The sequence below is a fragment of the Eleutherodactylus coqui genome, chromosome 4, assembly GCF_035609145.1.
Source record: "Eleutherodactylus coqui strain aEleCoq1 chromosome 4, aEleCoq1.hap1, whole genome shotgun sequence".
Taxonomy (NCBI): Eukaryota; Metazoa; Chordata; class Amphibia; order Anura; family Eleutherodactylidae; genus Eleutherodactylus; species Eleutherodactylus coqui.
Window position 1 is genome coordinate 279,791,593 of NC_089840.1, and position 24,691 is coordinate 279,816,283.

At 46.1% G+C, this 24,691-nt stretch overlaps 1 protein-coding gene across 10 annotated transcripts in view; it reads left to right on the forward strand.

Moving 5' to 3' along the window:
- Positions 1-24,691, forward strand: part of LOC136624352 (zinc finger protein 585A-like) — a 188,413-nt gene that overhangs the window by 100,864 nt on the left and 62,858 nt on the right. The window contains exon 7 of one of the 10 annotated variants that reach the window (XM_066598301.1): positions 477-1,644. The exons of the other annotated variants lie outside the window; for them this stretch is intronic. Within the exon in view, the coding sequence (XP_066454398.1) occupies positions 477-1,644 (1,168 nt within the window). The remainder of the gene's footprint in view (positions 1-476; positions 1,645-24,691) is intronic. 10 annotated transcript variants of the gene reach the window in all.

The window sequence follows — 24,691 nt, forward strand, 5'->3', positions numbered from 1 at the left end:
GTCCGCTGCATGCACAGCATGTACAGTGGACAGCTATATACGTCCTAACACCACAGGGTATGTGCAGTTAAGACGTATACAGCCGTATGTGTGTAACAAAAGGGGTTAAAATAAAGCTGCTATTTGGAGTGTCTGTGTGCGGTACTACCAGTTTTACAGCAGGAGCTGTCAGCTGTTGTTATCCCCGTCTCGTACGGCTCCTGCGCTCTATAACCTTACAAGCTGTATGAGCCGCAGATAAGAGCAGCAGCTGAGAGCGCCCGCTGGAGGTAGGAAATTACTGTCACCGCAAAAGTTTATTCGCTAAAAATCATTCGTCTATTAGGATGTTGTTAGTAGATTAGGTGATCCTCGAATTATTGAATTATACCTAACAATTTGTATGAACATTTTTTTTCTTATACAAATGTCATAAACTAACAGTGTAATTGTAATGTTATATTGAAAAATATTAAAATCCATTTTGTTCTTGGCAGATGACGACACCAGGAGCTCAGAGGGACATCTGATATCAGCAGACTGTAAAATAGAAGATCCTGATATCATACAATATACATATGAAGAGCCAGCCCTTATCTCAGATACACCCTTAGTCCTTGACAGCAAAGATTTATCAGCGGATCCTTCTAAACAGATTCCATCTTCTGATTCATTACAGAATTTCAAACAAAATAATACTTACAGAAAGGATGTTGAACATCAGAGAATTCATACAAGGGAGAGGCCATATTCATGTTCAGAATGTGGGAAATGTTTTTACCAGATATTTAACCTTGTTACACATTGTAGAATTCACACAGGCAAAAAGATATTTTCATGTTCTGATTGTGGGAAATATTTTTACTTGAAATCACAACTTGTTATACATCAGAGAACTCACACAGAAGAGAAGCCATATTCATGTTCTGATTGTGGGAAATCTTTTAAGCAAAAATCAAGTCTTGAGAGACATCAGAAAATACACACAGGGGGGAAGCCTTATTCATGTTTGGACTGTAAGAAACGTTTTAGCCATAAAAATAGTCTTGTGGAACATCAGCTAATTCACACAGGAGATAAACAACATTCATGTTCTGATTGTGGGAAATGTTTTAAGCAGAAAGCAAATCTTGTTATACATCAGAGAATTCACACAGGAGAGAAGCCGTATTCATGTTCAGAATGTGAGAAATGCTTTACCCGTAAATCACACCTTGTTAAACATCAGAGAATTCACACAGAGGTGAAACAATATTCATGTTCAGAATGTGGGAAATGTTTTAGAGATCAATCAAGTCTTGTTGCACATCAGAGAATTCACACAGACGAGAAGCCATATTTATGTTCAGAATGTGGGAAATGTTTTAACCATAAATCAAATCTTGTGAAGCATCAGAGAATTCACACAGGGGAGAAGCAATATTCATGTTCAGAATGTCGGAAATGTTTTAGAGATCAATCAAGACTTGTGGAACATCAGAGAATTCACACAGGTGAGAAGCCATATTTATGTTCAGCATGTGGGAAATATTTTAACCATAAATCAAATCTTGTGAAGCATCAGAGAATTCACACAGGGGAGAAGCCATTTTCATGTTCTGATTGTGGAAAATCTTTTAATTGGAAAGCAAATCTTGTTAGACATCAAAAAATTCACACAGGACTGTAACTATATTAATGTTCTGGTTGTGGGAAATGTTTTATGTACAAATCTTGTTTAACATCAGAGAAATCACATAGGGAAGAAATTATTAATGTCCTAAATATGGGAAATGTTTACAGGTAAATCAGATCTTCTCAGACATCAGAGAAGTCACACCGGGAAGAAACCATTTTGATATTCTGAATTTTGGGAATATTTTACTTTGAAGTCAAATCTTGTTGACTATCAAAAAAAAAACACATTGAAAAAAATCGTATTATTGGTTTAAATTTGGCAAATGCTGCACTCACAAATCACTAATTCAGGGACCATGAGGCCTTTACATCTTTATCAGTGACTATTTAAAGATGTTTGTATTTCCTTTGTATTCTTTTAAATGCAAATTAATCACATCCATGTCTGTGCCTTGTATGTGTGTGTGTAAATATGCATGCCTCTTCAGATCTATATTATTTAAGCCGGAAAAGAACCATGTGTAAGTTCGAAAGCTCGCATTAACATCATGTATTTTCGTTAGCCATTAAAAGGTATCAAATCTACAAGATCACTTGCTTTCTCTTGCTGGAAACCAACACATTTTAAGTCAATGTGAAGTCACATGTATTACAAGATGATTAAGAAATATATGTATAAGGGAAACTAAAATTTCATGTCCTCCATTTTATGTTTTGTGCTTTTCTCACAGTTTTTCACTGTCTTTCTTTAGCTCCTATTATAGTTCTGTTCTAAGAATGCAATGCCGTCTTCAAAGCCATTTTACAGAAGTCTGAGGAGAAATAGTTGCAATCGGCCTAAGAGAAGTCCTGCTTCTAACTTAGACGTCATTGTTCTTGTTGCGTTTTAATAACCAATGATAAATGAATTATAATTATTTCAAGTGAGGCGTGTTCGTGCCTCGTTTTAAAAGTCTTTGTATAACTCTTGTATAAAATATCTTTGCGGTTTTGAATAAATCAGATAACTTCTAATCACATCCAATGTTTGCATGCTTTGTAAGCCTCCTTGGCCCTATACAAATAAAGATTATTATTATTGATGCTCGAGCCTTAACTGTTAATTTGGAAACCTAAAGACATACCAATTAGCAAAATATTTTGCTAGCATATTCCTGACAATTAATGTTGTCTAAAAATCAAATTGAACCCAGATAGTACATCTACATACCAACCATACGTATAGATTATTTCACATTGAGAGATAATTATATATACACGATATATAAGTCTCAAAACTTGTTACCAATTAATAAATGTAAAAGTTTACATGCTTGTGATCTTTAAATGGTAAGCTATCCCCTCAGACCTTTTTGAGCTGAGAGTGAGCTGGTGTTATGTGTAGAAATGGTGAGAAGAGAATTACACCAAGATTCCACTACTTTTGTGGAACTGGTTTTCAAAAAGATAAGATTTTTTTACTTATCGTAAAATCTTTTTCTTCTCTCATTCATTGAGGGACACAGCTGAAGACCCTGGATATAGTTGCTGCCACTAAGAGGCGGACACTAAGCAGAAAAAAAGGTGATTATACCTACCCAATAATCGGGTTTCCAGGAGTCTCCACGACAGCACCACCTTAGATCGCCTCCTCCTGATAGGATAGGAAAACACCAAGAGGTTAAAAGCTCCCCCTTCCCCACCTTCCTCAGTGGATTATAACAAACTGCCAGGGTAGGAGCTTAACTTAAATTTTTACCTATCTGGTATTTTTAACATATATATTTTTTGGCGGGGGGGGGGGGGAATGTACAGGTGCTGTCATAATCACCTTTTTCCCGGGTCGTCTCCATGACAGCACCACCTGAGACGTAGGAGCGGAGCGGGCTTTAAGAACCGAGGGGACCTCCATCCCCAGGGCCTTATAAGATTCTGTAATGGCCAGAAGGATCCATCTGGCTATGGAGCTTTTAGCTGCTTTTCTCCCCCTGTTAGGGCCTGAGAACTGGATGAACAGGTTGTCGTCCCACCTCCAGTGACTTGTGGTGTCAGTATAACTCAGGACCGCTCTTCTGACGTCTAAGCAATTTAGGGTTCTCTCTCGTTTTTAGGTTTATTAAAGAACAAGGGGATTATTACATTCTGAGCCCTATGGAATGTTGACACCACCTTTGGCATAAAGGCTGGATCTGTTTTGAAGACTAACTTTGTGTCAGTAATTTTAAGGAACGGGTGGCGGATAGATAGGGCCTGTAGCTCGCTAACCTGTCTTGCTGAGGAAATGGCTACTAGGAAAATTGTTTTAATTGTGAGCATTCTTATTGAGAGCCCCTCGATTGGTTCGAAGGGTTCTGCTGACATAGCCCTCAGGGCCCAATTTAAATTCCAGTCTGGGCATATATTTGTGGGTCTAGGCCGTAACCTATCCGCCACTGTCAGGAATCTACTGATCCACTTGTTCTCTGATAGCTTGGTGTCAAATAGGGCACTAAGGCCTCAGCCTGGACTCTTAGGGTGCTTGGGGAGAGGCCCATGTCCAGGCCCTCCTGTAAGAATTCCAGGATTAAGGGGATGTCTGTCCAGAACTCAAGGAATCTTTTCCCTGTCTCCAAGAGATAAACCTCTTCCAGATCTTTTGGTAGATAAGGTTGGTTGTTTTCTTTCTACTTGACATTAGAGTCCTGACTACTCTGTCAGGCTTCCTAGGAAAGACAGGGCTTCCCGGATTGTGCATGACCGTTTCCGTAGAAAGGACTTGACTAGCTGTCGAATCTTCTGTATTTTTATCTCGGGAAGGAAGAAGCATTGAGCTTCTGAGTCGAGCGTTATGCCCAGGAATACTTTTTCCCTGCTGGGGTCTAAGCTGGACTTCTCCCAGTTCACTATCGATCCTAGGAATTGGAGCAGGTCGAGCACTGTCGCCAGGTGTTCTACTAGGAGCTCTCTGGACCCTGCTATAATTAGAATGTCGTCTAGATAAGAAATTATCAGGATTGATCTTTGCCTTAGATAGGCTGCTACCTCCGCCATGATCTTTGTAAAAATGCGGGGTGCTGAGGAGATCCCGAAGGGAAGGCATCTCAACTGGAGATGACTCATTCTTTTGCGCGCATCTAGTGCAAACCTCAGGTACTTTTGAGAATCCCTATGAATTGGCAAATGAAAGTATGCATCCTTCAGATTGATAGATGCCATATTGGCTCCCCTGGGTATTAGCCTTACTGTTGCAGAGATCGACTCCATCCTGAACTTCCGCTATCTGATAAAGGCGTTCAGGGGCTTTAAATTTATTATCATGCGCGATTTCTCGCATGGTTTCTTTATCAGGAAGAGTCTGGAGTAATGACCCCCGGTTTCTGCACTCTGAGGCACAAAGGACACTGCGTTTAAAAGTAGTAGGTCCTGAACACCTTGTTGGAGCAGGTGCAGTTGCTGCGCTGGACCTCCTGTAGTAACATATCTTCTCCTGGAGAGGGACACCAGTTCAATCTGGTATCCCTGCTGTAGGATCTCTGGGATCCATGAGCCCTCGCAAATTGCGGCCCATCGATCTGCAAAGCTCCCCAGCCTTGCCCCTACTGGGATGGTGTCAGGGGTTCTGTTTGGCTGGATCCCTTTGGTGAGGGTTGAAGAGGAAATTCCTCCCACTATCCCCAGTGGGGTGACTCCAACGGCCCGTCTTGCCCTTGCCCCTATACGTCTCTGGCTGCTGCGCTGGGGCCCGAAAAAAGGTCTTCCCCTTCTGCTGTTTCTCCTCCGGGAATCCTTTTCTTTTGTCGGATGCTTTCTAAAGAATTCTGTCGAGATCAGGGCCAAAGAGGAACTGGCCGTGGAATGGGAGCAAGCATAATTTGTTTTTTGAGGCTAAATCGCCCGAACAGGACTTTAGCCATAGAACCGTTCTGGTGGAATTGGATAAGGCCGTCGCTTTTTCCGAGAGCTTCACCGAATCTGCCGATGCGTAAGCCAGAAAATTTGTGGCCATCTTTAGGATAGGGAGGGAATTTATGATTTGCTCCCTTGGCGTCTTATTAGATATATGGAGCTCCAGCTGCTCCAGTCACACTCCAAGGGTCCTAGCGACATACGTGGCTGCGACCCCTGGTCTGAATGTACTAGCGGCTGCCTCCCAGGATCTTCTCATGAGGCCCTCCGCCTTCCAATCCATTGGGTCTCTCAGCTGCGTGGCGTCCTCGAAGGGCAGAGTTGTTCTTTTAGCCACCTTAACCACCGGGACATCCACTCTGGGTATTTCCTCCCAGGTTGCGCACACCTCATCTTCGAACGGGTATCACCTCTTAATCCCTCTAGAGGAGAAAGATCCCGTGTCGGGTTTTTTCCATTCTTTTTGAATCATCTTTGAAATGTTGCTATGGACCGGGAAGGTATGTTTACATCTCTCGCCCAATCCCCCGAAGACTTCGTCTTGTATAGTGCGAGGCTCTCTGGGTTCCTCCATCTTAAGCATGGCTCTGACCGATTTAATGAGCTCTACTAAGTCCTCTTTATGGAATAAGTATTTCTTATAATCCTCCTCCTCTGAGGACTCTTCGAGCACTGGGTCTTCCGGCTCTGACCCAATTCTTTTGGAATCTGAATGTTCTTCCGGGCTATACGCCCTTCTCCGGCACTAAGCCATGGATGCCCCTGTTGGTGGCGTTTTTTGTGTTGTGAGAGCTGACCGCACCTCCTCCCTGACCAGCTTCCTGACATCCTCTAGGAATCCTCCCGATTCCTCTTTAACTAGCCTGGCTACACATGTTTTGCATAGAGACCTCTCATACATAGCCTAGTCTTGCGCTGCATTTTGCGCATTTTTGGGGTTTTGTTCTGGGAGGGGCGTCTCTTTTATCCCCGGTTCCCACTGTAGCTGAAGATTTAGCGACCTCTGGTGCTGGAGAACTCATCTTTAACACCAGTGCTGCAGACACTCTGGGGCAATGAAGCCAGCCTAATGGCAATGGCTTTAGCTGTATTTATCTGCTCGTCTTCTGTCAGGTTTCTTTTTTCTTTTTTTTTTTAATTTGGCGCCTTCTGCGCCAAGCCCCGCCCCCTCCTCACGTCGGTCGCGATGACCTCGTCCCTTCGGTCATCTGATGCGGTGCCCCGCCCCCTCCGACACGCGTCAAAGGGAACCAGGAAGCGCCGCGCCCGATCCTCTCTCCGAGGAGAGCTGGAGCCCCGCTTTCATTCTGGTTTAAAAGACAGGTTCCTTAAATCCATGGGCTCTCAAGATGGTGTCTTTAACTGTCAAGCTGTTAAATGAAGTGTAGGTGAATTCTACTGGAATAGTGGTACCTGTAAAAGAAGATTTCAAAGAGGGAGGCGCCACAGATAGTTGATGAGCATGTCGACTAGATCCGTGTACCACGTCCTGTTGGGTCAATCTAGGGTAATGAGAATCACCAGAAGGCTTTTCATCGTGATCTTCTTGAAAAGTTGTGGGATTATATGGAAGGAGGAAAGACATGTTAAGCAGACTTCTGTCTTTGAAATTACTAGAGCATCCACCGCTTGAGCTTGGGGGGTCTCTAGATCTGGCCACAAAATTTGGCAGCTAGTGATAGATTCTTGACTCCATGAGTTTAATGTCCATATGACCTCACCTTTGACAATTTTTTTCAAAAGACTACTGGATGTAGTTCCTATTCTCCTGGGCCAACTGTCTCTCTGCTGAGGAAGTTTGCTACCCAGTTGTCTACTCCCGGTATGTGGACTGCCGAGAGCGCTGGAAGATGATCTTCAGCCTATGTCAAAATCTTAGCTGCTTCCTCCATAACTTTAAAGCTGCATGTCCCGCCTTAATGATTTATGTACATGAAGGCTGTCTTGTTGGTGGTTTAGACCTGCACTGATAGTTGTCAGTTGGGGTGCAAAGTGACAAAGGGACAGGAAAATGGCACAAAGTTCCAATATGTTTATAGGTAGTGCTTTTCGGACCAATTTCCTTGCACTGAGAGATTCTTCAGAGCAACCTCATAACCGGAAAGGCTGGCATCCATGGTGAGTACTTTCCATTGGAGGATCAGAAGAGAACTACTTTGATGGAACTGTGGGGACTCCAGCCACCAAAACAGGTAGTGCTGAATATGCAGAAGTAGTTGGATCTTCCAAGTGGACAAAGTCATAGACTTTTCCCACTTTGAGAGAATGGTCCAGTGGAGAGGCCGCACGCGAAATTTGGATGAAATCAATTGCCTCGAAGTAGGAGACCATCAGCCCCATCACCCTCATACAGTGACAAACAGTCACAGGATTCTGAGTTTGTAGAGATCATACATATTTCTGAAAAAGTAGTTTTGGCATTGACAATAGTACATGAGTTTGAGCCATGTCGAAGGATAAACCCAGAAAATCCAGCCATTGCAACTATGCAAGAAAAGATATGAGACGGTTGATGATCTACCCTCTACAAATCTAAACCTCTACAATGTGTCCCGAGTGTTGTGGAGACTGTCCAGGTTGGCTGACAGAGTCAGGGCTTTTATCATGATGTCATTGAGATGTAGAACGGCCACAAAGGCTTTGGAATGGACGATAGCCATCACTGACACCAAAACCTTTGTAAACACTTGGGGAGCCATGGCCAACCAAATGGAAGGGCCTTGAATTGATATTAATTTGACTTGATGGCAAAGCAAAGAAATTGCTGAAGCGCTGGCAGATAGGTACATGAAGGTAAGTTACCTTGATATCAATGGATGAAAAACTCCTGCGGTTTCATAGAGGCAATGACAGTTCTTAAAGACTATGCGAAAATGTCAGACTTTTAACATACTGTTTAAGCCTCTTCAGATCCAGAACTGGTCTCACAGAGTCATACTTCTCAGGTACCACAAAAAGATTATAGTAGAATGCTGTAAAATGCTGAGAAGGAGGTACAGTAACGATGACACATTGAGAGGATAGGTTGTCTATTGCCCGAAGAAAAGCTTTGGCTTTTAAAGGAAATTTTTTGGAATTATAAAACTGAAAAAACAATCCAGAGGTGTAGCTGAAAATTCTATGGCATAGCCTGAAGGCACGACTTCCCGAACCCAGGCGTCTGACACATGGGCGAACCAAGTTTCCCTGAATTAGGATAATGGGTTGCCCACCCTAGATGGATTTGAAAGGAGATAGAAGAAGGGGTGAGAAATACTCCCCTCTATACAAGATAGATGCTTACCTCCTAGAGGAGAGAAGAACACAGATTTCTTAGTTCCAGCATTGTACTCCCCTGTCTCGCCTGCCTTTAACTAGGAAGGGAGTGCTCTGGTAAAATGGGGGACACGAGCTGGTAGTCATGTCTGAGTAACACATTGGCATGCCTCCTTTTCTTCTGAGGTTAGGACAGACAACAGCAAGGTTATCTCTGTTCTGTTTGTCCTCTTCTGTTGGGTAGCAGGATGAGCCAGGTGTGCCCACTATGAACACTAAGTTAAAACTAGTTACGTTGGTGCCTGAAAGGAGAAGTATAGCTAGTAGGATTAGCTAACACTTTTTCTGTTTAGTGTCCACCTCCTAGTGGCAGCAGCTATACCCAAGGTCTACAGCTAAGTCCCCCAATGATACGGGTGGGAAATTTTAATTGGAGATACTCAAGTCAAACATTTTACAGCACTGAGATAAAAAGCAGAGCCTCTTCTCCAGCCATCTCATCACTGTAGTTATGTGTATCATGTAAAACGGGTATGATGTTTCTACTGCTCCTTATCAGAAAGAGCCATCAGTCATACCAAAGGGATAGCTGGTGCTGGAGGTCAACCACCTCACAAAAAACATTAAATCGGTCCAAAAGGTACAAGTTCTAGGACGGGACCATTTTAGCAGCATACGTTTAGAGCCCATCTTCTATCATTAATGCCATTGTGATGCAGGAGCTCTATTGAGCCTAAAAAGTCTTAAAAGTGTTAAATTGAACAATTTCATTCTTCAATCAGATCCCATAGCACACTACTTTGCAGTTACAATCTGGAGCAGATAAAGAGGGTCCAGTGCTCTTCCAAATGTAGCCAATCCAGAGTCACTTTACTGCTGCAAAGGCCATAATAGAAAACTACAGTGATAGCTTGACTTGTGAGCTTCTTGACTTGCGAGCAGGCTCTCTCCCAAATTTTTGCTCTGATTTCAATGAATCGCCGAGAGTTGCCTGTGATTGTCAGAGCGCTGTGACCAATCACAGGCAGCACGCAGCTGTCATTCATTGAATAGCTGAGCGCTGCCCGTGACTGGCTGAGTGCTCAGCCAATCAGATAACAGCTCTTTCAGCCTGATGAAAGAACTTCAGAGCAGTGCAGGGAGAAGACCCGGCTACATGCGGCTGAGCCCCGAGAGCGGCAGTGAAGTGAGTGTGTGTGTATATATATATATATTTTTTACCCATGCTATGGATGATTTTTAGGGAAGGGCTTGTATTTAAAACCCTTCCCTGAAAATCACTGCAAGGTTGTTGGCAGCCCACAGTCAATGGGGCCGCTGGCAGCAGCATCAGCCGCACTGAAAGGAATGGCAGAACGCATTAATGCCGTTTCCATTAATTTTAATGGGGAAACTGGTTTAGACATACGAGTGTTTGGGGTTAAGAGCTTCGTCATGGAACGAAGTAAACTCTTAACACAAGCCACCACTGTAATCTTTTCTCTGGAGGATTCGCCTTACTCTTCACATCATGCGATAGTCAGCAGACGCTGCATACGGTGTGAACCTATAAAAGAATCAGCTGGGCTCTGTAGTTCCACCATCAACAGGAAACACGTTGAGAAGGTACAGAACATAGAGGAGCGCTGTGCCGCGTATTGGGAGAAAAGAGTGTAATTATACTCACAAAGAGAAGGCCTAAACAAGATCATCAGAATAAAAACCACATAGGACACCAGTCTACTGCCTGACTCTGGGTCTGACACTATTGGCTTCTTCAGTGTATGATCCTGGTCATCATGCTGTCAGGGAAATTTTGCGTACAGCACCAATCAGGCCCACCCCAATGCCCCGCTGCCGGCGGTAAAGAAGAGACACCACACACGTAGGTCTGGTATAATTCCTCACACAGGGACATGACTGCGCACTTTATTACAGATTACATGGGATCTTATACCCTTTGGCCTCATCACTAGGAATGGATAATGGTCTCATTGGCTCAAATTCACCGCATAACCATATATGTAAAGTCCAGATTTCCGGCCTGAGACAGTGAAAGTTATATACGTAGTTGAACAGTCGTTATCTAGATATGGCGCTTCTGGGGAAACGGCCAAGCACACGGCCTTGTATCCGGTTCTTCCTTGCGGTGTTTAAGATACATTTTGTCTTCACCTTGCAAGGCTTTTGGAATATCTGATGTAAGGCGACAGATTAAGTTTTTCTCATTTTAACTTTGAATAGAACTTGCATACAAGTATAAAAGCATAAAAAACATATGGCAATATATACATATACCCTCACAAACCCCCCTAAAAACTTAATATGGAGATCAAGCACCAGACCTTGCACTCCTCCTCGGTCGCCTCTGCCTTGCGTCAGGGTTTCTCCACTGCCCGTAAGGCCCTACTCCTAGGAGGGGGGATCCCTACCTCACCTCAGAAGGAGGCCATGGATTCCCTGGGCTAATTTCCGGGCATCCATACCCTCTATCTGTACAAGTTAACACCCCACAGGGTGCGCCCTCGCCGGAACCTAAGGTCTTCTGCACTATCCCTAGGCAAATGGGAATTCTACTGACAATCCATCTTAGGAGATCGGGGCAGGCGCAGTACTAGTACATTTCTCCATTCTTCTGGTAACGTACGTGGTTGGCATTATCGGAACTGGCTCTTCATCTTTTTCAAACAAGGGAAATTTTGGTGTCACATTATCCAGTCCCTTACTCATACTCTTTTTGATCAAAGGGATAATACACATACAGGAAGTTACATACCCCACCTCTTTCTGCTAAAATCATATCCAGTGCCACTCTATTTTGGAACGCCATGGATGCAGTGGGCCCTAACTGGTCAGCTAACCCTTGCAAAAGCATTCCTTGTGTAGTTTACAAACCTCTGCTGATTGTAATAGATATAATTCATCCAATCTACATTATTATTAACAGTGACAATAGCAAATAAGGACTCAAAATCTGCTTTAACCTGATCTCTAGAATTAAATTCATCTGGCACCCCCCTTGGCACTCCTATTGCATCTATGTATACATGTGGATCAAAGTTACCACCTGGAGCGTCAACTTCTCTCTTAGCACGATGCGGTGTTAGATTCTCACCCTCAGTGTAGTCTTATTGATTGCACATTTGATTGTATTAATTTGTTCTGATCCCTGAAACAGGGGGCTAGTGTACAGTAGTCAAAGGTGTGTGTTAGTGGAATTGTACCACATTATAGCATGTAAAGGATATGCAGGATCATGAGTTTGACTGCAGTTGGGGTGGTGAGCAACATCTGGTAAGGACCTTCAAACCGGGTTTCTCTCTCAAACTTTTTCACATAGACCCTGTCACCTGGTTTCAGATTGTGACACTCATCTGTAGGACGTGGCAGAAAAGCAGAGACTGCAGAATGCGTTACTGACAAGTCCTTGGAGAGGCCTATGACAAAATTAAAAAGAAAATCATTCCCCAAACTCAGCTACTGTGGCATGTACCCTCCGGAGAAAAAGAAAAACTAACGGGAGACACTCAATTCAAGATTTGTCCGTTTTCTTCATTGCCTTTTGTATCTACTTTCCCACTACTCCGCGGATGGTAGAGTGTGTGAAAAGTCTGGAATATACCCAAAGCAGACATGATGTGTTGTATTATTTCACCTGTGAAGTGTGTACCTTTGTTTGACTCAATCACTTCCAGTACCCCGTATCTGCGGATTACCTCATTCATGAGCTTCTGTGCGGTTACCTGCTTATTTACTTTGGTAACAGGGTAGGTCTCCGACCTGAAAAGAAATCAACAACAACAAGCACATATTCATACTTCCCAACAAGTGGGAGCTGAGTGTAGCCAATTTGCAATCCCTGAAATGGGTAGAGTGGCCCCGGCAAGTGTTATGTGGCAAATTTACTTCTGCCCTGTTGCTTTACGGCAAAGATCATGCAAAATTGGACAAATGATGCAGCAGCTACAGAAAACCCAGGAGCCACCCGTCCTCGTTCAAGCGTCGACTTTATTGCTGCTTTGAGAGGAGCGTCTTTCCGTGCGTCAGCTGGGCCATCATGGGGCACAGGGATCGTGGTGGGCAAGTGCTGTTGACTGTTCACCATACACCGTCCTGTTTCTGCTGCTCCCATATTTAGTCCATTTGTCTTTTTCTTTCTTGCTGGCTTGTAACTGTAAAGTCTTTAGCATATCAAAGTCCAAGTTTTTATCAAAGGCCAAAGTTTTTATCAAAGTCCAAAGTTGTTAGTCAATGTCCAAAGTTTAGTCAAAGTCCAAAGTTATTGTTAAATTCTTCTTTTCTTCCACGGCTTGAGGGCCGCTGCCTTTGCTTTGTGGTCTGTGATGGCGTTGCCTCTTGCTTCTCCGGTGAAGGAATTGGTGTGAGCTTTCCACTTTGTTAGGTAGAAGTAGGGCCTCCATGAGACTCTGCACCGCTGCACCATTCTTAATTGGCTGTCCTGCTGAGGTAAAAAACTGTCTGGCCTTCCATGTTGGGCCGTAATCATGAGCTATGCCAAATGCATACCGGGAATCAGTGTAAATGTTTGCCGTCTTACCTTCTGCCACTCTACTCGCCTCAGTGAGGGCCTTCAGTTCCGCTTCTTGTGCTGAGACATGCAGAGGCAGAGCTTCTGTTTTTAGGACATCTTGTTGTGTGACCACTGCATATCCAGTGTGGAGTCGTCAATCACCCCTGGTACCATCTATAAAAAACAACTCAAAATATGCATTGTTAACAAGGGCTTTCAGTAACTTTTTAAAACTTAAATTTTCTTGTTGCATCACTGCTAGACAATCAGGCTGGTATTTTATTTCAAAAAGATCAGAACCTTGTTGCAAAAAAATTAAAAATGGCTGATTTGCAATACCTAGATCACCTATGCCTTCTCCTCCCCCCCTTTGAACCAGGGTACTCAATTGTAAGAAGAGTAGCCGGGTTTAAGGTAGTACAACATTGTAAAAAGATTTGATGGATGCAGATAAGGCCTGTAAGATGTTAGCACCAATAACAGAGACATGAGTTACATCAGGGCAGAATAATCTACAAACATCTATTAATATTTGAAGTGTGATATCCTTTAAGCAAATTATTATTAATCTGATCCTGCCTGCAATGTCTTATCAAATTTGAGAGAGAGAAAAAAAAAAAAAAAACTTTTACTAGCTGCTCAAGATTCTCACCCCCTCCTTTGTACTTTTACATCATCTAGCTCCACCCCCTCGATACTGGCCGCTTGCGTCTTTCTACACACCTTCATTTAAGCTCCACAGTCTGCACGTCCACATCACAACCAAGTAAAGTCTTATGCATGGGGGGACTTTTATCCCCAGTCAATACCTGTATCACACATTTTACATTCATCACAGCCTGAACACGGGTCATTAACTCTCATCCATCCTGGCACTCAAGTCTGCCCCGTCACCCCCCATTGAAGGTGTACCAGTACATATAGATGCACAGACAAAAAAAGTGTGACAAACAAACATACATAAGTTGAAAAACATTGAGGTGAGTGCTATAATGTTATAAAGTACATGATTCTATTGAGATGAGATTGTGAATGAGCGCTATTTTTGACAAATTATGTGAAAAAGTTTGCTGAGTGACTGAGACATTCTATCTTTCTTATCTACTGAAGCTATTATATGCTGTATTAAACGCTGAAGTATTTTAGAATCTGTGACCCTGAGCTTAGAGTGAATCTGAAAGCCCCCACCTTTGCAAAATAACTGTTATCTCTCTATGAATATGCATTCACTGACTGAACAGAGTTGTTTTAGTTTAACTATTCCCTGCATTTGAACTCATAAATAACACATATGCTGGGACCTTCTGACAGCGCAACATGTTCTACATTTTCAACCCCTGTATTCTTAAAAGCCCCCACAGGATGTGAGTGGGGTATAACTTTCTTACACCTGTATGAAAGAGACCAAGACGTGTCCATTTGTGACCTCAAAACCCAGTAAGAATATACCTTAGAAATTGCTATATTTCCTGCCTACTAAGACAGTATAATTGATTAGATTCATTACAAGCTTCCATTCCATTTAAGCAAGCAAAGATAGTTTTCAGGCTTAGTATTGCATTCTCTCTCGCTGTTATCTTCTTGACCTTGAAAGCTAGACACAAGCTGCAGCTTCAAGTAAACAATCCTTCTCCCACTAAAAGCGAGCTCAGTTAACCATTTGTACATATATATATATATATATATATATATATATATATACATATATACACACACACATATATCTATATCAAATCCACCTAGTATTATACACCTTTTCCTCTCTCCTTGCCAACAAATCACATGTCTTGTAACCTTCCTCTCGACTTTGCTTGTTTCCCCTATTTCTCTCTTCCTCACTTCAGCTTTTTCTAGCAACCCTTGGTCTTTCAAGGCGCCCTTCTTGGTCCTAAAGACCTCCTCCCAGTCACCATACTGTAATCTACCATGTGGGTCGATGTCACACATTTTCATAAGAGTTTTCTTACATTTTACAGATTGGGACCCTTGTCTCTCCTCCACCAATTGATCCGCACGGCGGCGGCCCATAAGGGGATCCGTCTTCTTTAATAAGGTCTTACGCATATTAGAACAACAACAACAATAATAATAACACGCTCCATAGAATGTATCCTTCTTAAACCAAATTGTCAGCCCCTTATATACTGGCAAAACAACCGAAGGCCTCTTCTCCTATGGAACCAGCCTCACAGAATGCATCCCTCTGAAATCAAATCGTTAGCCCCATGTATAAGGCAAAACAACCGAGGGTCCCTTCTCCTATGAAGCCTGTCTCACAAAATGCATCCCTCTTAAATCAAATTGTTAGCCCCTTATATACTGGCAAAACAACCGAGGGTCCCTTCTCTTATGAGACTAAATGAAAAGAAAGAGAAAAAAATTCTGCAGATACAACAAACAATCTCCGCTATCGTTAAAAACACTATGGACTTCAGCAACAAATAGACTAATGACTAGTCCCTGGGTGAGCGATTGGTGCGCTTATCACGGTCAGTGGTCCGTGACGGCAAACCCGAAGCCCACACGAGTTACCGTGTAGAACTCTTAACCCAACCCGTCCGGTCACAAAACACAGATAGTCCCTCCTGCTGCAAGACTCTCAGTGTAAAACACAACATAAATATATGCCGGTCTTACCTGGAGTTCTGTGAGTTGATCAGGCTCGGTTTGAAGCAGGACGGTTTCCCCGTGGCGTGGATCCGGGTGGACAGGGCTGCACGGCTCCGGTTTTACCGCCCCACTTTGTTGGGCGCCAATTGTCAGGGAAATTTTGCGTACAGCACCAATCAGGCCCACCCCAATGCCCCGCTGCCGGCGGTAAAGAAGAGACACCACACACGGAGGTCTGGTATAGTTCCTCACATGGGGACATGACTGCGCACTTTATTACAGATTACATGGGATCTTATACCCTTTGGCCTCATCACTAGGAATGGGTAATGGTCTCATTGGCTCAAATTCACCGCATAACCATATATGTAAAGTCCGGATTTCCGGCCTGAGACAGTGAAAGTTATATACGTATTTGAACAGTCGTTATCTAGATACGGCGCTTCTGAGAAAACGGCCAAGCACACGGCCTTGTATCCGGTTCTTCCTTGCGGTGTTTAAGATACATTTTGTCTTCGCCTTGCAAGGCCTTTGGAATATCTGATGTAAGGCGACAGATTAAGTTTTTCTCATTTTAACTTTGAATAGAACTTGCATACAGGTATAAAAGCATAAAAAACATATGGCAATATATACATATATGCTCACAATGCTTATCATTGATAGTGGAACTGCAGAGCCAGCTGTAGATTGATTTTATAATAGAAGAAGCAAATAGGCAGCCAGCAGCACACCACAATCATCCACTCAGTGGGGAAGAAAACAATGCTAGGTGCCAGCAACACAACGACTGTTGACCCACCGATCTTCTATGCGCTCTCCAACAATAAGAACAGGTGTGTGCCACTCAGGAACTAGTATCTTACTCCATATGGTATTATTAAAAAATTCAAACCATTTATTTTGTCTCAATAGTATCCATCCTATTTGCGACGTTTCGACCTATGCAGTCTTTGTCAAGCATCAGCATATGGCTGAAGATACCCACATAAATATTTTACATTGCTTTTATAATACAGGCGAATGAGCGCTGTACTGATATTGAGGGTGTGAGGCAGCATCGATGCATAATGTATAGTTAGTAGAGATGAGCGAACGTACTCGGTAAGGCTGATTTCGCAATTGAGCACCGCGATTTTCGAGTACTTCACTACTCGGGTGAAAAGTACTCGGGGGCGCTGTGGGTGAGCGGGGGGTTGCAGAGGGGAGTGGGGGGGAGAGGGAGAGAGAGTGGGCTCCCCCCTGTTCCCCGCTGCTACCCCCTGCTCCACCACGCCACGCCACGCCCCCCGGCGCCCCCGAGTACTTTTCACCCGAGTAGTGAAGTACTCGAAAATCGCGGTGCTCGATTGCGAAATCGGCCTTACCGAGTACGTTCGCTCATCTCTAATAGTTAGATAAATATATTGTTCGCTGCAGAGGAAACCCTTAACCCCTTAGTGATCAAGCCTGTTTGTGCCTTAATGACCAGGCCAAATCTTGGAAATCTCATGTGTCACTGCAACATAGAATAACTCTGTAAAGGTTTTGCATATCCAAGTGATTCTGACATTGTATTTTTTCCCACAGATTGAACTTCATTTTGTTGGTAAAAATAGGCTGATAGAACTTGTTTATATTCATTAAAAGAGCCACAATTAGAAACAATTTTCTTATTTGGCATTCATGGCCTAATAATCTTGGCTAGTGCATCTTAGGGTTATTCACCAGCCTCTAGCTGCCTTCTCTGATATATACAGGGCAATCGTGCCTCAGGTGTATATCAGCAATTCCAGGGAGTCAATGGAAATGATTGGGTCTCAGCCCTTTGTCTTTTTAAAGACATGTTAGGAGGCCTCCGTTTTCGTTAGAAATTACCCAATTGTAGGTTAACATGACTGAGGTTTGGCTCCACCTGAAACCAAGTACCTCATCATTAACTATCGAGTGTGGTTTAGAGATGAGCAAGCACCAAAATGCTCAGGTGCTCGTTACTCGAGACGAATTTTTCGCGATGCTCGAGGGTTCGTTTCGAGTAACGAACCCCATTGAAGTGAATGGGCGACCCGAGCATTTTTGTATATCGCCGATGCTCGCTAAGGTTTTCATTTGTGAAAATCTGGGCAATTCTACAAAGTGATGGGAACGACACAGCAACGGATAGGGCAGGCGAGGGGCTACATGTTGGGCTGCATCTCAAGTTCCCAGGTCCCACTATTAAGCCACAATAGCGGCAAGAGTGGGCCCCCCCCCCCCCCAACAACTTTTACTTCTGAAAAGCCCTCATTAGCAATGGATACCTTAGCTAAGCACCACACTACCTCCAACAAAGCACAATCACTGCCTGCATGACACTCCGCTGCCACTTCTCCTGGGTTACATGCTGCCCAACCCCCCCCGCACGACGCAGTGTCCACAGCGCACACCAAATTGTCCCTGCGCAGCCTTCAGCTGCCCTCATGCCACGCCACACTCATGTCTATTTATAAGTGCGTCTGCCAGAGGAACCGCAGGCACACACTGCAGAGGGTTGGCACGGCTAGGCAGCGACCCTCTTTAAAAGGGGCGGGGCGATAGCCCACAATGCTGTACAGAAGCAATGAGAAATCCAATCCTGTGCCACCTCCATCTGGAGCTGCACACGTGGGCATAGCAATGGGGAACCTATGTGCCACACACTATTCATTCTGTCAAGGTGTCTGCACGCCCCAGTCAGACCGCGGTTTTTTATAAATAGTCACAGGCAGGTACAACTCCGCAATGGGAATTCCGTGTGCACCCACAGCATGGGTGGCTCCCTGGAACCCACCGGCGGTACATAAAAATATCCCATTGCATTGCCCAACACAGCTGAGGTAGTAATGTCGTGCTTAATGCAGGTGGGCTTCGGCCCACACTGCATGCCCCAGTCAGACTGGGGTTCTTTAGAAGTGGAAACAGATGCATTTACAACTCCCTGTGGACCGACAGCATGGGTGGGTGCCAGGAAGCCACCGGTGGTACATAAAAATATCCCATTGCATTGCCCAACACAGCTGAGGTAGTAATGTCGTGCTTAATGCAGGTGGGCTTCGGCCCACACTGCATGCCCCAGTCAGACTGGGGTTCTTTAGAAGTGGAAACAGATGCATTTACAACTCCCTGTGGACCGACAGCATGGGTGGGTGCCAGGAAGCCACCGGCGGTACATAAAAATATCCCATTGCATAGCCCAACACAGCTGAGGTAGTAATGTCGTGCTTAATGCAGGTGGGCTTCGGCCCACACTGCATGCCCCAGTCAGACTGGGGTTCTTTAGAAGTGGACACAGATGCATTTACAACTCCCTGTGGATCCACAGCATGGGTGGCTCCCTGGAACCCACCGGCGGTACATAAAAATATCCCATTGCATTGCCCAACACAGCTGAGGTAGTAATGTCGTGCTTAATGCAGGTGGGCTTCGGCCCACACTGCATGCCCCAGTCAGACTGGGGTTCTTTAGAAGTGGAAACAGATGCATTTACAACTCCCTGTGGACCGACAGCATGGGTGGGTGCCAGGAAGCCACCGGCGGTACATAAAAATATCCCATTGCATTGCCCAACACAGCGGATGTAACGTCTGCTGTAATGCAGGTGGGCTAAAAATTCATTTGATTACACTGTAGGCGAGGGCCCACAAAAATTGCTGTATCAACAGTACTAATGTACATCAGAAAAATTGGCCATGCCCAACCAAGAGGGCAGGTGAAACCCATTAATCGCTTTGGTTAATGTGGCTTAATTGGTAACTAGGCCTGGAGGCAGCCCAGTTAAAATAAAAATTCTTGGAGGTGAAAGTTTCAACGCTTTAATGAGCATTGAAACGTATAAAAATTGTTTAGAAAAATTATATGACTGAGCCTTGTGGGCCTAAGAAAAATTGCCCGTTCGGCGTGATTATGTGAGGTTTCAGGAGGAGGAGCAGGCGGAGGAGGAGGAATATTATACACAGATTGATGAAGCGAAAAGGTCCCCGTTTTTGATGGGGATACAGAACGATGCTTCCATCCGTGGGTGCAGCCTACGTATTGCTTAGGTATCGCTGCTGTCCGCTGGTGGAGAAGAGAAGTCTGGGGAAATCCAGGCTTTGTTCATCTTGATGAGTGTTAGCCTGTCGGCACTGTCGGTTGACAGGCGGGTACGCTAATCTGTGATGATTCCCCCAGCCGCACTAAACACCCTCTCTGACAAGACGCTAGCCGCAGGACAAGCAAGCACCTCCAGGGCATACAGCGCGAGTTCAGGCCACGTGTCCAGCTTCGACACCCAGTAGTTGTAGGGGGCAGAGGCGTCACGGAGGACGGTCGTGCGATCGGCTACGTACTCCCTCACCATCCTTTTACAGTGCTCCCGCCGACTCAGCCGTGACTGGGGAGCAGTGACACAGTCTTGCTGGGGAGCCATAAAGCTGTCAAGGGCCTTAAAGAGTGTTGGCCTGCCTGTGCTGTACATCCTGCCTGATCTCCGCGCCTCCCCTGCTACCTGGCCCTCGGAACTGCGCCTTCGGCCACTACCGCTGTCATATGGGAATTTTACCATCAGTTTGTCCGCCAGGGTCCTGTGATATAGCAACACTCTCGAACCCCTTTCCTCTTCGGGTATGAGAGTGGAAAGGTTCTCCTTATACCGTGGGTCGAGCAGTGTGTACACCCAGTAATCCGTAGTGGCCAGAATGCATGTAACGCGAGGGTCACGAGAAAGGCATCCTAACATGAAGTCAGCCATGTGTGCCAGGGTACCTGTACGCAACACATGGCTGTCCTCACTAGGAAGATCACTTTCAGGATCCTCCTCCTCCTCCTCAGGCCATACACGCTGAAAGGATGACAGGCCACTAGCATGTCTACCCTCACCAGTGGGCCAAGCTGTGTCTCCCCCCCCCCTCCTCATCTTCCTCCTCCTCCTCTTCCTCCTCACCGCGCTGAGATATAGACAGGAGGGTGCTCTGACTATCCAGCGACATACTGTCTTCCCCCGGCTCTGTTTCCGAGTGCAAAGCGTCTGCCTTTATGCTTTGCAGGGAACTTCTCAAGAGGCATAGCAGAGGAATGGTGACGCTAATGATTGCAGCATCGCCACTCACCACCTGGGTAGACTCCTCAAAGTTTCCAAGGACCTGGCAGATGTCTGCCAACCAGGCCCACTCTTCTGAAAATAATTGAGGAGGCTGACTCCCACTGCGCCGCCCATGTTGGAGTTGGTATTCCACTATAGCTCTACGCTGCTCATAGAGCCTGGCCAGCATGTGGAGCGTAGAGTTCCACCGTGTGGGCACGTCGCACAGCAGTCGGTGCACTGGCAGATTAAACCGATGTTGCAGGGTGCGCAGGGTGGCAGCGTCCGTGTGGGACTTGCGGAAATGTGCGCAGAGCCGGCGCACCTTTACGAGCAGGTCTGACAAGCGTGGGTAGCTTTTCAGAAAGCACTGAACCACCAAATTAAAGATGTGGGCCAGGCATGGCACGTGCGTGAGGCTGCCGAGCTGCAGAGCCGCCACCAGGTTACGGCCGTTGTCACACACGACCATGCCCGGTTGGAGGCTCAGCGGCGCAAGCCAGCGGTCGGTCTGCTCTGTCAGACCCTGCAGCAGTTCGTGGGCCGTGTGCCTCTTATCTCCTAAGCTGAGTAGTTTCAGCACGGCCTGCTGACGCTTGCCCACCGCTGTGCTGCCACGCCGCGCGACACCGACTGCTGGCGACGTGCTGCTGCTGACACATCTTGATTGCGAGACAGAGGTTGCGGAGGAGGAGAAGGAGGAGGGTGGTTTAGTGGAGGAAGCATACACCGCCGCAGATACCAGCACCGAGCTGGGGCCCGCAATTCTGGGGGTGGGTAGGACGTGAGCGGTCCCAGGCTCTGACTCGGTCCCAGCCTCCACTAAATTCACCCAATGTGCCGTCAGGGAGATATAGTGGCCCTGCCCGCCTGTGCTTGTCCACGTGTCTGTTGTTAAGTGGACCTTGCCAGTAACCGCATTGGTGAGGGCGCGTACAATGTTGCGGGAGACGTGGTCGTGCAGGGCTGGGACGGCACATCGGGAAAAGTAGTGGCGACTGGGAACTGAGTAGCGCGGGGCCGCCGCCGCCATCATACTTTTGAAGGACTCAGTTTCCACAACCCTATACGGCAGCATCTCCAGGCTGATAAATTTGGCTACGTGCACGTTTAACGCTTGAGCGTGCAGGTGCGTGGCGGCATACTTGCGCTTACGCTCAAACACTTGCGCTAGCGACGGCTGGACGGTGCGCTGAGAGACATTGGTGGATGGGGCCGAGGACAGCGGAGGTGAGGGTGTGGGTGCAGGCCAGGAGACGGTAGTGCCTGTGTCCTCAGAGCGGGGTTGGATCTCAGTGGCAGGTTGGGGCACAGGGGGAGAGGCAGCGGTGCAAACCGGAGGCGGTGACTGGCCTTCGTCCCACCTTGTGGGGTGCTTGGCCATCATATGTCTGCGCATGCTGGTGGTGGTGAGGCTGGTGGTGGTGACTCCCCGGCTGATCTTGGCGCGAGAAAGGTTGCACACCACTGTTCGTCGGTTGTCTGCACTCTCAGTTAAAAACTGCCAGACCTTTGAGCACCTCGGCCTCTGCAGGGTGGCATGGCGCGAGGGGGCGCTTTGGGAAACAGTTGGTGGATTATTCGGTCTGGCCCTGCCTCTACCCCTGGCCACCGCACTGCCTCTTGCAACCTGCCCTGCTGCTGCCCTTGCCTCCCCCTCTGAAGACCTGTCCTCAGTAGGCGTAGCAAAGCAGGTGGGGTCAGTCACCTCATCGTCCTGCTGCTCTTCCTCAGAATCCTCGGTGCGCTCCTCCCTCGGACTTAATGCCCTTACTACTACCTCACTGATAGACAACTGTGTCTCATCGTCATCGGCCTCCTCACCCACTGAAAGGTCTTGAGACAGTTGCCGCAAGTCCCCAGCCTCATCCCCCGGACCCCGGGAACTTTGCAATGGTTGGGCATCAGTCACGATAAACTCCTCTGGTGGGAGAGGAACCACTGCTGCCCAAGCTGAGCAGGGGCCCGAGAACAGTTCCTGGGAGTCTGCCCGCTCCTCAGAATGTCTCATTTTCATGGAGTGAGGAGGCTGGGAGGAAGGAGGAGCAGCAGCCAGAGGATTCTGAGTTGCAGCAGTGGACGGCGCAGAACTCTGGGTGGACGATAGGTTGCTCGAAGCACTTTCTGCCATCCACGACAGGACCTGCTCACACTGCTCATTTTCTAATAAGGGTCTACCGCGTGGACCCACTAAATGTGCTATGAATGTGGGGACGCCAGAAACGTGCCTCTCTCCTAATCCCGCAGCAGTCGGCTGCGCTACACCAGGATCAGGAGCTCGGCCTGTGCCCACACCCGGACTAGGGCCTCCGCGTCCTTGGCCGCGCCCACGTCCTCTAGGCCTACCCCTACCCCTCAGCATGCTGTATTACCAGGAATACAGAAGCACAACACTGTAATTAAATGTGCCGCTTATTGGCCTGTGGTTTGAGGCTGAGTTTGCTTAGGGAACGCCAGGAAATAATTTGGCGCAAGCCTGCTGTAACACTTAGCTGGCTGCGTATTTATTTGGAGAAATTTTACCCCCAGCACACACGGACCCAGAACACTGAGCAGAGTGACAGACAGGCCAAATAGATTTTTTTCTAATCTTTTTTTGCACAAGGACCACTGCGTATATTCAATCTATATATGTCTTCTGGCCCTGCTTACGCAATTCTGTCCCTGATGTGTGTGACGGAACTGCAGTGTTGCACTGTCTGTTATTAACTGCAACAGAGTGGTGATTTCAGAGCCAGGAAATAATTTTGCGCAAGCCTGCTGTAACACTTAGCTGGCTGCGTATTTATTTGGAGAACTACAACCCGCAGCAGACACAGACCCAGAACACTGAGCAGAGTGACAGGCAGGCCAAATATTTGTTTTTCAAAGATTTTTTTGCAAAAGGACCACTGCGTATATTCAATCTATAATATATGTCTTCTGGCCCTGCCTACACAATTCTGTCCCTGTAGTATTACTGCAGGGCGCAATGCTCTGCACGGCCGATATAGCAAAAAAAAAAAAAAAGTGCAACACTGCTAAAAGCAGCCTCCACACTACTGCACACGGTTAGATGTGGCCCTAAGAAGGACCGTTGGGGTTCTTGAAGCCTACACTAACTCCTAACACTCTCCCTGCCTAACCACCACTTCTGTCCCTGTAGTATTACTGCAGGGCGCAATGCTCTGCACGGCCGATATAGCAAAAAAAAAAAAAAAGTGCAACACTGCTAAAAGCAGCCTGCACAGTACTGCACACTGTTAGATGTGGCCCTAAGAAGGACCGTTGGGGTTCTTGAAGCCTACAATAACTCCTAACGCTCTCCCTACAGCAGCTCCAACACTATAGCACTGTCCCTCAGCTATCTCACAACACATCTGAGGCGAGCCGCGGGAGGGGCTGATTTTTATACTCGGGTGACACCTGATCTCCCCAGCCACTCACAGCAGGGGGGTGGTATAGGGCTTGAACGACGCAGGGGGAAGTTGTAATGCCTTCCCTGTCTTTCAATTGGCCAGAAAAGCGCGCTAACGTCTCAGAGATGAAAGTGAAAGTAACTCGAACATCGCGTGGTACTCGTTACGAGTAACGAGCATCTCGAACACGCTAATACTCGAACGAGTATCAAGCTCGGACGAGTAAGTTCGCTCATCTCTAGTGTGGTTCCATTATATTCTCACCACATTAAGTTCCTGATGTTCTGGCCAGAGAAACGCGTCGAGCATTCTAAATATCTGCGCATTTTAAAATTGGATTATTGAGAGCTCTGTCATTTTTAACAGACCATCCCAATATCATACTTTAGAGCATTAAAGGTC